The 17,536-nt window shown below is 33.0% G+C and overlaps 1 protein-coding gene across 1 annotated transcript in view; it reads right to left on the reverse strand.

Moving 5' to 3' along the window:
* Nucleotides 1-8,823, reverse strand: part of LOC107637056 (glutathione S-transferase T3-like) — an 11,324-nt gene extending 2,501 nt beyond the window's left edge. Inside the window, exon 1 of the mRNA XM_021122577.1 lies at nt 8,789-8,823. Within this exon, the coding sequence (XP_020978236.1) occupies nt 8,789-8,823 (35 nt within the window). The remainder of the gene's footprint in view (nt 1-8,788) is intronic.

Consider the following 17,536-nt stretch of genomic DNA (forward strand, 5'->3'; position numbering starts at 1 on the left):
ATTTTATTTCTATATTTAATTCTTTTCTCTCTTTGTTTATTTTACAACAAGGTGAGAAAAAAAAAGGCATTTTTAAAAATTAAAAAGGAAGAAGTAATTTTAGTAGGAAATTTGAAGAGTAATGTGATGTAAAAATTTGTAGAAGAGTCGATGTGTATTGAGAAATGCAACGTAAAGATTTTAGCTTATAAATAGGAAGCGTTTTATTTCTTTTCAAGGTGCCAAACAAAACTGAAGAGAGAAAGAAATATTCACGGTTAAAAAGAAGTATAAGTAGTATTCAAAAACTATAATATATGGGTTTATATATCTACTTAATATACTAAAATTGGGTTTTTTCCCAACTAATAAAAATGAGGTGTCGATTTCTCATGAATCCATTTTTTCACCAAAATGAATGCACTACTTTTTCTTCTAAGTTTATTTTATAAAAATATCTTTATAATACTTATACTATAATTAGCATTTAAATAATAATGCATAATTATATTAATTTAGAAAAATATCTTTATTATAGTTATATAAAATCAATACTTAATGCATTATTAAACTACTTATCAATTATCAATCGAAAATATTTTTAATAATAATAATAATAATAATAATAATAATAATAATAATAATAATATAATAATTATAGAGAAAAGTATTGTTTTAGTCCCTAACGTTGAGGGTCAAAATCGAAACCGTCCCCAACGTAATTTTTGATTTAGAATCTTCCTTAACGTTTTTTTTCGTATTAAAATCCTCCAATGTAACAATAATTTTTTGTTTTGGTATTTTTGCCAGAGACAAATACTCAGACAAAGATGTTTAAAACGTGAGGTTTGATCTCATTCGTTGAATAGATTATAATATATTAGATTTTTGACACGTGACATAGATTAAATGAGTTATATTCTTAAAATTATTAATTTGACCCTGATACTAATTTTTTAATTTGTTTACAATTTAAATTTTTAATGAAATTTTATTAGATATTATTGTTTTTTATAAATTTTATAATACTATTTTTTTGTTTTTATTTAATTATCATTTTAATATTTTATTCGATCTTATCACGTGCATGATACATGCATGGCACGGGTAATTACACTTGTTGTGATTAAATCATACAGGACTACTTTTGTGCAAGCATACGTTTATTATGGGTATCGAAAATTTTTCTACTAAAATAGAAACCATACTATTTTTTATTAAACATATATTGATTAAATCAAAGCTTACTGTTTAAATTTGTGAGAATCTTAGCAATAGGTTAAAAACATAGAAAAGCCGCGTCAATTGATAAGCTCTGGAAAATTAAATGACAACCTTAACTTCTCTACTTAATATACTAAAATTGAATTTTTCTCCAGCTAATAAAAGTGAGGTGTCGATTCTTCATGAATTCATTTTTCCGCCAAAATGAATGCACTATTTTCTCTTCTAAGTTTATTTTATAAAAATATCTTTATTATACTTATACTATAATTAGCATTTAAGCAATAATGCATAATTATACTAATTTAGAAAAATATCTTTATTATAGTTATATAAAATCAATATTTAATACGTTATTAAATTACTTATTAATTATCAATCGAAAATATAATAATAATAATAATAATAATTGATGAGTTTGGAAAACTCTAATCTAAATTGATGATGATCAAACATTATTAACAGCAAAACTATTAATTTATTTTTTATTAAAGTATGTTAATTATAATAATTTTTTGCTGTGCAGATTCCTTTATGGGCCGAACAGAACAAAAATATTAAAGCAAGCCCATTGGAACGATTTACATTCAGCCTTGATGTTAAACCATTGTGATCATAATGGCTGAAATAATGTTTTATTTTTATTGGGCCAAATTGATCCATTATTGCTACAAGCCCAAGTTAATCATGTTTTGCTATAAGCCCTAATGCATGATCCAAAAATAATTCATCAAAAAAGCAAATGTTGTCATTTGTTAGGCCTTCAACGGATCTCTTCTTTGAGCATGTAATGAAACTCAAAGTTTTGTTGAAGAGAATTAATACATGCATTGAAAACATAAATGAGAGAGAGAGAGAGTATAAGTGACATGATTGATTTACTTTGTGCAGCACGCCACTCAAGCAAGGGAAGTAAAAACAACTTTTTCTACTTAATTTGTTTAACTTCATTTAATTACTTCTCTTTCATTTGTTTCTTCTCTCTCATTCATTCTTTCTTTCTTCTCTTTCGGACAATATCCAGCAAACCATGGAAGCTACATTAAGCTACCGAAAAGAAGGAAAGGCACGTCTAAAGACCATCATAATGATGGCAATAAAACATAAAAAATGTAGTGGCTAAGATCTGTAACCATGAAAGAAAAGATATGGTGATGAGATCTCAGCCTCTCCATACCAAAAATGGAGAAGGAGATTCGGCCAGCAAGGAGAAAATCATGGAGGAGATGGCTTGTCACTACTTTTGGGTTCACTCATCACAGAAGGTAGTTAGGGTGGCTACGTGAGGAAGGAAGCAAAAGTGGAGCAGAAGAAGTCATCATCATCATGAAGCATCAAGGGCCAGAAATCCATCTTGGAGAGCAAGCCAAGGATGGAGCGCTCGGATTGATGAAGAGTGATGACCAAGGAAGGACTAGAGGTAATTGCATGTTGGGTTATGCATGGGTTATCTCTTCTCTCTCTCTGGCCGAACCGATTTTGTTTCTTGGAGAAGAAGAAGTTGGCTTGGTTTTTGGCTTCAAATGTGAAGGCTTCCCTCTTTTATAAAAAGAGAGAACAGCCACGGTTTGGAAAAAGGAGAAAGTGTGAGAGTGCAAGGCACAAGGTTCTCAGAGCTACCTGAGCTAACAGATTTTCTTCTCCTTCAATGTATTCTATTTTGTAATTTTTATGTTTAATTTTGTCATGTCTTGAGTCTCATGGAAAAAGGCAAACAGTGAGGTTTGTATGAAAAAGCCATAGAGCGGAAAACGGCATAGAGTGCAAAATTAAAAGAAAAAGCCATAGATGTCCTTAGAGTTCCTTTGTTCATCTATGTTGTGTTTCATGATTCTGTGGGAATCCCCTTGTAAGTTGGGTTAGCACTTTACAGTCTGTAATCAGGAAGATTATAGTGAAATTCCATCATGTTTGTGATGGAGCTGGATGTAGGCTGCACTGCACTTAGCAGCTGAACCAAGATATATCTGGGTGTAATTTTCTCTCTTCTCTACTCCATTTCTGTTTCTACTGCACAGGAGCAAAAACTGAAAATATCTCGTGTCAAGTGACGAGACAAAAAGAAAAGTCTCATGGCTGGGGACGAGACAAAAGAAAAAGTATCGTGGCTAGTCACGAGATAAAAAGACAAGAAGTTTCCAAAATTGGCTTCAAAGGTCAGCAAGTATTATCAAGCAAAAAGGGGGCTAAGATTCAACTCCCTTCTCTTAGCCACTGATAACCATCAATTGGTATCAAAGCTTGGTCTCAAAGAGATCAAGCTTTGCAGCTTGGAGTAAAGATCCTCATGGCAGAAAATAGTGGCTCAAATTTGGTGTCCTACAATCTGACCGAAGGACAATCAAGCAACAGACCCCCTCTTTTCAATGGGAAAAACTATACCTATTGGAAGGAGAGGATGAAGATATTTGTGCAAGCAGTGGATTACAGACTTTGAAAGATTATCCTGGAAGGCCCTCAGTATCCAACTGTTACAAGTGCCGAAGGAGTTGTCTCTCCTAAACCAGAAGCAAGTTGGACGGAAGAAGATAGAAAAAAGGTGGAGCTCAACAAAGCTATCAATCTGCTCAACTATGCTATCAGCTTTGAGGAGTACCGACGGGTATCACGTTGCATAACAGTAAAGAAAATCTGGGATAAACTCCTAGTTACTCATGAAGGAACAACCATTGTGAAAAAGACCAGGATAGATATGTTAAACAAAGAGTATGAAATGTTTGCAATGAAGGAAGGAGAATCCATTGATGAGATGTTTGAACGCTTCAACACCATTATTGTTGGCTTGGATGCTATTGGAATCAAGTATCCTGAATCTGTGCTAGTGAGAAGAGTGTTGAGATGTCTCACAAAAGAGTGGGAAACAAAAGCTTTAATTATCTCTGAGAGTAGTGGTCTTGACTCTATGACTTATGATGATTTGAGAGGAAATTTACTTGCTTTTGAAAATACCTACTTAAAAAAGGATTCAAAAAAGAAAGGAATAACTTTTTCATCTGTCACTAACCCTCTGGATGATGAATCCAGTGATAACTCATCTGAAAATGAATTTGTGTTGTTTGCAAAAAAATTTAGGAAAATGGTAAAGCTCAAAGGCAAAGGCAGCAGCTCAAGAAAAATGAAGAAAGACCTTAGCAAAGTAACTTGTTACAACTGCAAGGAAATGGGGCATTTCAAATCTGATTGTCCCAAGTTAAAGAAGGAAGAGAAGCCAAAAAGAGAAAAGAAGAAGGGACTGATGGCTTCATGGGAAGATTTGAAAAATGACTCGGATGATGATGATGAGGAATCCGAGACCAAGTCACAACCTTGTCTCATGGCAGATCACATAGATCAGGTAGTCTTTCATAACCCTAACTCTGAAGATCTTCATCTTATGATAGACCACCTTTCTGAAAAAATAAGATGTTTCCTGCTGGAAAATCAAGAACTTGAACAACAAATCACCATTCTTAAAGCTGAAAACAGTTTTCTTAAAGAAAAAGTAAGGGAGGCCGAAACTGCTTGTGATCTTGTTGAAGAAAATAAGCAGTTAAAAGCCCAAATTAAGAGCTGTGAAAGTGATCATTCCGTTCTTGCATATGTAGATTGTTTTAAAAGGAATGAAGAGTTGCTTAAAGAGGTTAAAAGGCTTAAGAAAGACTTAGCCAAGTTCACTCAAAGTTCTGAAAATCTAAATCATATCTTGGCTAGTCAAAAACCTCTTTATGATAAGGCTGGGCTAGGGTTTTATAAATCTGCTGAAAAATCTCATTTTGAAAACTTTGCTTCATCCTCTAATGATACAAGATTTCAAGACCCCACCTACTTTAACAAAACAGCAACTCCAAGCTTTTGTAGACTATGCAATCGAAATGGACACTTTCCTATTCAATATTTTTTTGGTGAAAGAATGATTGGTGATAAAGTTTGTAAAGTTTTTTTTTTATTATAATGGCTTAGGACATAAGAGATGGTTTAACGTGAAAGGATCCAAGAAAATTTGGATACCTAAGGTCACTTAAGCTTGTTTTGTAGGTGTGCCTAGAATCCAAACGGAAAAAAAATATGTGGTATATGGATAGCGGATGCTCTAGGCATATGACCGGAAAGACAACCTTCTTCATTAAGCTTGATGAATATGATGGAGGACTTGTCACTTTCGGTGATGATGCAAAAGGAAAAATAGTGGCTGTTGGGAAAGTTGGTAAAAATTTTTCATCTTGTATAAATGATGTTCTTCTTGTACATGGTTTGAAACATAATTTACTTAGTGTTAGTCAATTATGTGATTTAGGCTTTGAGGTTATTTTTAGGAAGTTTATTTGTTTAGTTGTTTGTGAGAAAACTGGGGATATTTTATTTGAAGCTAAAAGATGTAATAATGTGTATGGATTGACTCTTGAGGACCTAAAAGAATAAAATGTGACATGCTTTACATATCTTGAATCTGAAAAATGGCTATGGCATAGAAAGTTGGGTCATGCAAGCATGTACCAAATTTCTAAGCTAGTTAAGAAAAATCTGGTTAGAGGAATTCCAAAAATCAAATTTGATAAGGATCTTACTTGTGATGCTTGCCAATTGGGCAAACAAGTAAAATCCTCCTTTAAACCTAAAGATGGAATCTCAACCAAAAGGCCATTAGAGATGTTACATATTGATCTTTTTGGACCAACAAGAACTCAAAGCTTAGGAGGTAAACACTATGGTTTTGTAGTGGTAGATGATTACTCTAGATTTGGTTGGGTTCTTTTCCTTGCTCATAAAAATGATGCTTTCCATGCCTTTTCCACTCTTTGAAAGAAAATTCAAAATGAAAAGGATTTACAAATTGCCCATTTAAGAAGTGATCACGGAAGAGAATTTGAAAACCAAAATTTTGAAAAATTCTGTGATGACTTAGGAATTTCTTATAACTTTTCATGCCTTATAACCCCCCAACAAAATGGGGTGGTTGAGAGAAGGAATAGAAGCTTTCAAGAGATGACTAGGGCTGCTTTGTGAGAATGAGATTCCTAAATTTTTATGGGATGAAGCTGTGAATACAGCTTGTTACATTTTGAATAGGACAATCATTAGAAAAGGATTGAAGAAAACTCCTTATGAGCTATGGAAAGGAACCCCTCCAAATCTTAAGTACTTTCATGTTTTTGGATGCAAATGTTTTGTACTTAATAATAAAGAAAACCTTGGAAAGTTTGATCCAAAATCCTATGAAGGAATGTTTGTTGGATATTCCACCACAAGCAAGGCCTATAGAATTTATCTCAAAGAGCATAGAACCATAGAGGAACCCATACATGTTACTTTTTGTGATTCTAATTTATTTTTCAGTGTTGTGATAGATAATGATTCAGATGGTGAAGAAGCTGGAACAAGTAAAGAAAATCCCAAATCTGTTCAGAATGAGGATTCTGCCAGCCCAGTTTTATCTCGTCAGATCGGAGGAGATATTTCCATTTTGTCTCCTGAGCAGACACGAGAAACTGAGACAGTGAGACCACCAGAAGCTCATCAAAGCTCAACACCACTTAAAAAACCCAGAGAATGGAAGTCTATGAGGGGCTATCCTCATGACTTTATCATCGGTGATCCCTCTCAAGGAGTAACAACAAGATCCTCCACCAAAAGACAATCCGAACCAAGTAATTTTGCTTTTTTGTCACAAATGGAGCCCAACAATGTCAAACAAGCTCTTGAAGATCCATCATGGGTTAAAGCAATGCAAGAAGAGCTTGCTCAATTTGACAAGAATGAGGTTTGGACACTAGTACCCCATCCGGATGGTAAGAAAGTTACAGGTACTAAGTGGGTATTTAAAAATAAACTTGGTGAGGATGGACAAGTTGTTCGTAACAAGGCTAGATTAGTGGCCCAAGGTTATGATCAAGAAGAAGGTATAGATTTTGATGAGTCTTTTGCTCCGGTAGCTAGAATGGAAGCAATTAGGTTGCTTCTTGCCTATGCTGCCCATAAAAGTTTCAAAATGTTTCAAATGGATGTTAAATGTGCTTTCCTTAATGGCTTTATTGATAGAGAAGTGTATGTGGCTCAACCCCCCGGTTTTGAACATAAAGATTTCCCAAATCATGTCTTCAAACTATCTAAGACTCTTTATGGTCTTAGACAAGCTCCAAGAGCTTGGTATGAAAGGCTTAGTGCTTTCTTGTTGGAAAATCAATTTCAAAGGGGTACCACCGACACTACTTTATTTATTAAAGCATCTAATGATGATATACTCCTTGTTCAAGTTTATGTTGATGACATTGTATTTGGATCGGCCAATGTATCCTTGTGTGAAGAGTTTGGAAAACTTATGACTAGTGAGTTTGAGATGAGTTTAATGGGAGAGCTAACTTTCTTTCTTGGCCTCCAAATCAAGAAAACTCCTAGCGGTACTTTTATTAACCAAGAAAAGTATGCAAAAGAACTTATCAAAAAGTTTGGCCTAGAAAATTCCAAACCAATGGGTACACCAATGCATCCTAACACAAAATTTGAAAAGGATGATGATGGCCAAGATGTGGATGAAACAAGGTATAAAGGAATGATAGGTTCACTTATGTACCTTACCTCCTCTAGACCGGATATTGTCCAAAGTGTGGGTGTATGCTCAAGGTTTCAATCTCACCCAAAAGAATCTCATCTTACGGCTATTAAACGCATCATTGATACATTAAGGGGACTTGTAATTTTGGATTATGGTATCCTAAATCTGATGACTTTTGTGCAGTAGAGTTTTGTGATGCAGATTATGCGAGAGATAGAGTGGATAGACAGAGCACATCCGGCATGTGTTGCTTCCTTGGAAGCTCACTCAACATGTGGTCAAGCAAGAAGCAAGCCACAGTGGCTTTATCCACGGCTGAATCAGAATACATTTCCACATCTGCATGTTGCTCTTAGTTAATTTGGTTAAAAACACAATTGGAAGATTACAAATTAAAGATCAATAGTATACCCTTATTTTGTGATAATATGAGTGCTATAAACATTTCAAAAAATCATGTTTTGCACTCAAGAACTAAGCACATTGAGATAAAATATCATTTTATTAGAGAGCATGTGCAAAAGGGTACTATTGATATTCAATTTGTAAAATCTGAAGACCAAATTGCTGATATTTTTACAAAACCCCTCTGTGAAGACAGATTCTGCACCTTGAGAAAAAGTTTGGAAATGTTTGATTTAAGTTCTATTGATAACTTGTGAATATTTGACTCTGTTCAGTTTTGTCTCATAGGTTTGGACGAGATAAAAATGAGGGCATGATGGAAGAGCTATAATCAAGGGGGAGGCAACGTAGAATTTAATTTTCATGGGCCCTACCAAATATCTTTGACCCCACCATGACAGTTTTGTTAGTTCCTAATTTTTTTTGAAAAATAAAATTACAAAATCTCTTGGTTGTCTTATCAAATCTTGTTGGAAGAAGCATGTTGTCAAATCAAATCTTTCCTTCCAACTAATCCCTTGATTCAAAGAAACTCCTTTTCAGTTTTTTGAAACTTCCCTGATTAATAACCGCGCCCTTAATGGTTAATAACTCCCTCCACTATCTCTTTCCAATAAGCATTTAATGTCCCTCTAACCTCCCTCCACTCACCTCACCCTTCGGCCCTCTCTCTCTCTAACTTCCATCACCCTTCATCTTCTTCCTAATAAAGAAGAAAACAACACCAAGAAAGAGTGAAAGAATTCGTCTCTCTCAAAAGCCTTCCACTCCCCAAACGCACACACACATACACATTCACTCCACTTCTTCTTCTTCTCCTTCATCTCCCACCAAGAAATCCGAACCAATGAGGCGTAAAGTAATAGCCCAGAAATCTTTTGGAAGGAGGAAAAGTGAAAAGAACAAGGAACCAAGCATGGAAGAAGAGGAAGAGAAATCTCATACATCACCTCCTCCATCACCACCGAAGAAGTCCACCCCTCATGCATCTGGAAAAAGCTCTCAGAAAACCAAAGGTTTCGTGTTTCATGAGACCCGGGAACCTGCGAACCTTGGATCAATGGATTTCAAGAACAAATTTCATAAACCACATTCTCATTTTGATCCTTCAAGGTTTTCTACATGTGCATTCTATGAATTCCACAAAGAGGTTTTGGAAAAGCGACATCTGTGTCCCTCATACTTGGTGAATCTTGATTCTCTGGCTGCCAAAGGGATTAATTTACATTCTCTGTTTGACAATCTCAAATGGTCTCCATTGCTCCTCATTCACAAAATGGTTTACCCAAGGTTGGTAAGACAGTTTTATGCGAATCTGAGATTGATTTATGGTAGTCTTCACTCCTACGTGAAGCGTGTACATATCACTCTGAATGTTGAGACCATTGGCTCTGCCCTTGGTTACACTGATGAAGGGCCGAGGGTTTACATGACTGACAAATGGGATGCACACGTTGGGGTCACATACAAGCAAGTTCTTCATCAAATTTGTGAAAATCTGTCTGGACTAGACGGCACTGTTCCTACTCACAAGGCTCTTGGACCAACCAACTCACTACTGCACCGCATCATAACTCACATTCTTACCCCACATAGTGGCTCTCATAACAGGGTAACAGTATCTGATTGTCTCATAATCTTTGCTCTCGTTACTTCATCTTCTATTTCATTTAGTTATCTCATGATTAGACATATGTGGGAGTCTGTAAAGATTACAAAAAATACTAATTTACCTTATGGAATGTCACGTGCATTTTTGAGTACTTTAAGGTAGATTTAACAAATGAGGATGTAGAAAACAAAGTCTCTATGATCAAAGGAGGCGGCGCTGTTAAAAAGGGAAAGAAATCTATGGCTTCTGATGATGATTTTGAAAGCCGGCCAAAATCCTCAAAGGCGACCGATTTCCTCAGAGACATTCTCACAGAATTCTCAAACATGTCCGAACTCATGGTTCAATTTCATAAGTCTACACACAAACTAGCATATGAAAATGAGTCGGCCTGGAAGAAATGCCAAGAAAGGGTCGGTCTAATGCTGGAAAGCCTTGATGATGAAGTGGGTAGTGAAGCAGGGGCCGAGGGATCTGACTTTAATCTCTCTGATGATTAAACTTCTGTTTACTGTTTGATATTGGCACACTTAGGCTCAATTTGTTAGTTTGTTTTGTTGGGTTGGATACTACTAGTAGTATAACTCTGTGATACTTTGTGAATACTTTTGGATTATTTTTTTGGGGTTATATTTTGCATACTCTGTTTCATATGTTAAAACTCCTTGCAGGTGCCCCTTTGATGACAAAAGGGGGAGAAAGATGAAAATTGAAATCCAAAAGAATACAGGGGATGAAATTTTCTTTTGAAAATTCATGATCACCCTTGTTAAAAGAGATACATCTGATGCTTGATAAAGCATGTTGATAATATTGATATTGCATTTGCTTCACTGTGATTGCTACTACTGGAAATGCATTTGGTTTATGATGTTTGACAATACATTTGTTTTGATTATATGACTGCCTGATTGATTTATCTTGATGAATATGCATGCTTCTATCAAAATAGGAATATTCTGATTCATCTTGGTAAACATGCTGGTTTGATAATTTTTTGGCAGTTCCTTTAAACTGTGATATATAAAATCTAAAAGATGTCATGTGATCATGTGTGTTCCAAAAATATTTTTCTTGCCATAATAATATTGCTCTGATATCTTGACTGGAAAATATTTGAAAATCTTTTGAAACAACATATTTTTTACTCAATTGATATGTGTAAAGTTTGAGCAGAAAATCAATTTATGATAACAAATGAGTTTTGATTATCATCTGCTCATAAATCAAGCATTCAACATTTCAAAATTAATATGTTGAATAACATTGTTACTTTGAGCTTGATTAAAACTGTTACAGGTTAGTGCTTTCCTTGATAAGAATGGCATATATTAAGTGGGAGTCTTGTGACAATTTAAAAGGGGGAGAAATACAAATCTACAAAGGGAGTACTCTATACTCTAATTCTTAAATTCCCTTCCATTTTAATTTTAATAATGTTTGTCATCAAGGGGGAGATTGATGAGTTTGGAAAACTCTAATCTAAATTGATGATGATCAAACATTATTAACAGCAAAGTTATTAATTTATTTTTGATTAAAGTATGTTAATTATAATAATTTTTTGCTGTGCAGATTCTTTTATGGGCCGAATAGAACAAAAATATTAAAGCAAGCCCATTGGAACAATTTACATTCAGCCTTGATGTTAAACCATTGTGATCATAATGGCTGAAACAATGTTTTATTTTTATTGGGCCAAATTGATCCATTATTGCTACAAGCCCAAGTTAATCATGTTTTGCTATAAGTCCCAATGCATGATCCGAAAATAATTCATCAGGAAAGCAAATGTTGTCATTTGTTGAGGCCTTCAACGGATCTCTTCTTTGAGCATGTAATGGAACTCAAAGTTTTGTTGAAGAGAATTAATACATGCATTGGAAACATAAATGAGAGAGAGAGTATGAGTGACATGATTGATTTACTTTGTGCAGCACGCCACTCAAGCAAGGGAAGTAAAAGCAACTTTTTCTACTTAATTTGTTTAACTTCATTTAATTACTTCTCTTTCATTTGTTTCTTCTCTCTCATTCATTCTTTCTTTCTTCTCTTTCGGATAATACCCGGCAAACCATGGAAGCTACATTGAGCTACCGAAAAGAAGGAAAGGCACGTCTAAAGACCATCACAATGATGGCAAGAAAACATAAAAAATATAGTGGCTAAGATCTGTAACCATGAAAGGAAAGATATGGTGATGAGATCTCAGCTTCTCCATACCAAAAATAGAGAAGGAGATTCGGCCAGCAAGGAGAAGATCTTGGAGGAGATGGCTTGTCACTACTTTTGGGTTCACTCATCACAAAAGGTAGCTAGGGTGGCTACATGAGGAAGGAAGCAAAAGTAGAGTAGAAGAAGTCATCATCATCATAAAACATCAAGTGCCAGAAATCCATCTTGGAGAGCAAGCCAAGGATGGAGCGCTCGGATTGATGAAGAGTGATGACCAAGGAAGGACTAGAGGTAATTGCATGTTGGATTATGCATAGGTTATCTCTTCTCTCTCTCTGGCCGAACCGGTTTTGTTTCTTGGAGAAGAAGAAGTTGGCTTGGTTTTTGGCTTCAAATGTGGACGCTTCCCTCTTCTATAAAAAGAGAGAACAGCCACGGTTTGGAAAAAGGAGAAAGTGTGAGAGTGCAAGGCACATGGTTCTCAGAGCTACCTGAGCTAACAGATTTTCTTCTCCTTCAATGTATTCTATTTTGTAATTTTTCTATTTAATTTTGTCATGTCTTGAGTCTCATGGAAAAAGGCAAACATTGAGGTTTGTATGAAAAAGCCATAGAGCGAAAAAAGGCAGAGAGTGCAAAATTAAAAGAAAAAGCCATAGATGTCCTTAGAGTTCCTTTGTTCATCTATGTTGTGTTTCATGATTCTGTGGGAATTCCCTTGTAAGTTGGGTTAGCACTTTACAGTCTGTAATCAGGAAGATTATAGTGAAATTTCATCATGTTTGTGATGGAGACTGGATGTAGGCTGCACTGCACTTAGCAGCTAAACCAGGATATATCTGGGTGTAATTTTCTCTCTTCTCTACTCCATTTCTGTTTCTACTGCACAGGAGCAAAAACCAAAAATATCTCGTGTCAAGTGACGAGACAAAAAGAAAAGTCTCATGGCTGGGGACGAGACAAAAGAAAAAGTCTCGTGGCTAGTCACGAGATAAAAAGACAAGAAGTTTCCAAAATTGGCTTCAAAGGTCAGCAAGTATTATCAAACAAAAATGGGGCTAAGATTCAACCCCCCTTCTCTTAGCCACTGATAACCATCAACAACAACAATAATAATAATAACAATAATGATAATAATAATGATAATAATAATGATGATGATGATGATGATGATGATGATGATGATGATGATGATGATGATGATGATGATGATGATGATGATGATGATGATGATGATGATGATGATGATAATAGGGATAATTATTTTGGTCCCCTAACGTTGAGGTTCAGAATCAAAACCGTCCCCAACGTAATTTTTTATTTAGAATCTTCCTTAATATTTTTTTTTTTGTATTAAAATCGTCCAATGTAACAATAATTTTTTGTTTTGGTATTTTTGCTAGAGACAAATACTCAGGCAAAGACATTTAAAATGTGGGGGTTTGATCTCATTCGTTGAATAGATTATAATATATTAGATTTTTGACACGTGAAATAGATTAAATGAGTTATATTCTTAAAATTAATAATTTGACCATGATACCAATTTTTTAATTTGTTTATAATTTAAATTTTTAATAAAAAATTTATTAGAGGTTTGCTTTATTTTTTATTATTTTTTATAAGTTTTATAATACTATTTTTCTGTTTTTATTTAATTAGCATTTTGATATTTTATTCGATCTTATCACGTGCATGGCACGGGTAGTTACACTTGTATTTATAAAAGATGGGTTATGTACGATAAAATTATCCAAATATTGAAAAATCAGCTAAAAACCTAAATTATCCTTTTTCTAATCCTAATCTCAACATTCCTCTCTTAAATCTCAACTCTCTCTTTATTCTTTTCATAAATTTTACCACCTCTTTCACTAACACCACCACTACCATCGGCACTACTACTGTTCACACTATCCCTATTTTTTTCAGTTTCAATTCCGCATATTGGGTTTGCAGCAATAATATGCTGTCGTTTGATGCAGTCATCTGCCATGGCATTTGATGTTGTTAGTTAAAACCGATTATTAATGATTCATTTAGAATGGGTGGGATGAAATTGTGGCGTTGGTGGATTTTTAGGGATTGAAAGCAGAGAACAATTAGTTTACTCTAATGGCGAATGAAGGATGCAGATCACGAAAAACGCCGCTGACGATCCCATCGGTTTGACGGTGGAATAGCGACGATTGTGGTTTCTCAGGTGGTAGTGGTGGATTTAGATTTTGACATGATTGATTCTGCGAATCCCTAACCCTATCAACTCACGTTTTGAGGAAGAAGAAGAAGAAGAAGAAGAAGAAGAAGGTCAAGTGAAATAGGTGCTGCTTTGTTGTCGTCACCATGTTCGATCATCACTGTCGTTGTTGCTATTGTGACAATAGAGAAGAAAGAATGAGAGGCTAACGGTTGGTGGCGGTGGCAGTAGTGTTTGTGAAGGAGATAGTAAAATCCATAAAAAGAATAAAATGAGGGTTGAGATTTGAAAGAGAAGTGTTAAAATTAGGATTAGGGAAAGGATAATTTAAAATTTTTACTCAGGCAAAGACGTTTAAAACGTGGGGGTTTGATCTCATTCGTTGAATAGATTATAATATATTAGATTTTTGACACGTGAAATAGATTAAATGAGTTATATTATTAAAATTAATAATTTGACCCTGATACCAATTTTTTAATTTGTTTACAATTTAAATTTTTAATAAAAATTTTATTAGAGGTTTGCTTTATTTATTATTATTTTTTATAACTTTTAAAATACTATTTTTTTTATTTTTATTTAATTAGCATTTTGATATTTTATTCGATCTTATCACGTGTATGGCACGGGTAGTTACACTTGTATTTATAAAAGATGGGTTATGTACGATAAAATTATCTAAATGTTGAAAAATTAGCTAAAAACCTAAATGATCCTTTTTCTAACCCTAATCTCAACATTCCTCTCTTAAATCTCAACCCTCTCTTTATTCTTTTCATAAATTTTACCACCTCTTTCACTAACACCACCACTACCATCGGCACTACTACTGTTCACACTATCCCTATTTTTTTTAGTTTCAATTCCGCATATTGGGTTTGCAGCAATAATATGCTGTCGTTTGATGCAGTCATCTGCCATGGCATTTGATGTTGTTAGTTAAAACCGATTATTAATGATTCATTTAGAATGGGTGGGATGAGATTGTGGCGTTGGTGGATTTTTAGGGATTGAAAGCAGAGAACAATTAGTTTCCTCTAATGGCGAATGAAGGATGCAGATCACGAAAAACGCCGCTGACGATCCCATCGGTTTGACAGTGAAATAGCGACGATTGGGGTTTCTCTGGTGGTAGTGGTAGATTTAGATTTTGACATGATTGATTCTGTGAATCCCTAACCTTATCAACTCACGTTTTAAGGAGGAAGAAGAAGAAGAAGAAGAAGAAGAAGAAGGTCAAGTGCAGTGACGGATCCAGAAAATTTTAGGAGTGGGGCAAAAATATATACACTAAAATAAATTTTATTGAATATTATTAATTATATAAAGATATAAAAATTAAAAAAAGTTAATGAACACTTTTATTTTTATAAAAAATATTTTTTTATTTCTAAAACTTAAACTTAAAATATTTTAATTAAATTATAGATAACTTGTTATATTAACTATACACATTTAATAATAAAAGATTAACTCAACTGCCACATTAACAGCTAATGACACACTAGTATTTATAATTCAAAACTAGAATTATATATAAATACTAGAAAAATTAAATCTGTATATAAAATAATATAACCTTAATTTACAATATTTTTCTTTCATTCTTTTTAAAATAATTAAGTTTGTTATATATTTTTTAATTTAATTTTGATATAATGTTAGATGAAAGATTTTATTCATCTGTTTAAAATAGAAGATGACTACTAGACAAGAAAAAATGTTAAAAATATAAAAATAAAAAAATAATTTAAGAGAATAAAAGAGTAATGGTACAAAAATTAAATTTAAGTTAAATAATAGTAAAAACAATAGAAAATAAAAAAGTTAATTTGAAACTTTAACCAATTGAGTGTAATTTATTTGTAGTGGGATCATTTAAAATTTAAAGTAGAGATATATTATTATATATAACTATTTTGAAAAAAAAATGAAAAAGCAGTGGGGCAAGTGCCCCCTCATTGCCCTTACTGGGTCCGTGCCTGGTCAAGTGAAATAGGTGCTGCTTTGTTGTTGTCACCATGTTCGATCATCACTGTCGTTGTTGCTGTTGTGACAATGGAAAAGAAAGAATGTGAGGCTAACGGTTGGTAGTGGTGGCAGTAGTATTGGTGAAGGAGATAGTAAAATCCATAAAAAGAATAAAATGAGGGTTAAGATTTGAAAGAGAAGTGTTAAAATTAGGATTAGAAAAAGGATAATTTGAAATTTTTACTCAAGCAAAGACGTTTAAAACATGGGGTTTGATCTCATTCGTTGAATAGATTATAATATATTAGATTTTTGACACGTGAAATAGATTAAATGAGTTATATTCTTAAAATTAATAATTTGACCTAATACCAATTTTTTAATTTGTTTACAATTTAAATTTTTAATGAAAATTTTATTAGAGGTTTGCTTTATTTATTATTATTTTTTATAAATTTTATAATACTATTTTTCTGTTTTTATTTAATTAGCATTTTGATATTTTATTCGATCTTATCACGTGCATGGCACGGATAATTATACTTGTAGAAAATATTTTTGGATTAACAATTTTATTATTCCTTACAATAGGAATAGATACTCACTATTATTATATATAATTTGGGAGTTATTCAGATAAAGACATCTAAAACGTCTTTTTCTAAAGACATTTTTTAGTAATTACAATTTAACACATATAATCGAATAAATCGTGTTATTTTGTCAAAATTAGACCAGACAAATTAATTTGACTGAAAAAATGGTGAATCAAATCTTAAACGGTTTAAATTAATATTTTTTATAAAAAAATAATTACAATATCCTTATTATAGAAAATAACTAAAATACTCCTATTATATATATTAATTTTTTATAGAAGTATTTTAGTCATTAATTTTCTATAATAAGGGTATTGTAGTCATTTTCTATAAAAAATAATATTAATTTAGATTAATTTAAAATTTGATTCACTATTTTTTGGTCAAATTAGTTTCTCTAACCTAATTTTAATAAAAATAATATAGTTTAATCGATTATATGTGTTAAATTTTAATTACTAAAAAATATTTTTAAAAAAAGACGTTTTAGATATCTTTATCTAAGTGGCTCTTATATAATTTTTGTGTGTGTAAGAATGTAGAAAAAATACGATGTAATTATCATAGAATTTCCTTTTAACATAAATTATATTAATATCACCTTCGAACTATAGTAGTCAAACATAAATTATTTCTGCATAATCAATTAAATGAAAAAAATAATTATGCAAATAAGTATATCAAAATAATTTTGACCTCACAACTTTCTAAAATTTGCATCAATATACATATCCATATACACTAAACTAAAAGTACTTGTAGAAAAAAAACTCATCTCAAAATAAGAGGGTGTTTGTATCAAATTATTTTAAGTTATTTTTTAGAAGAGCAATGCTAAGTGA

This window comes from Arachis ipaensis, chromosome B04 (genome assembly GCF_000816755.2).
Source record: "Arachis ipaensis cultivar K30076 chromosome B04, Araip1.1, whole genome shotgun sequence".
Taxonomy (NCBI): domain Eukaryota; kingdom Viridiplantae; phylum Streptophyta; class Magnoliopsida; order Fabales; family Fabaceae; genus Arachis; species Arachis ipaensis.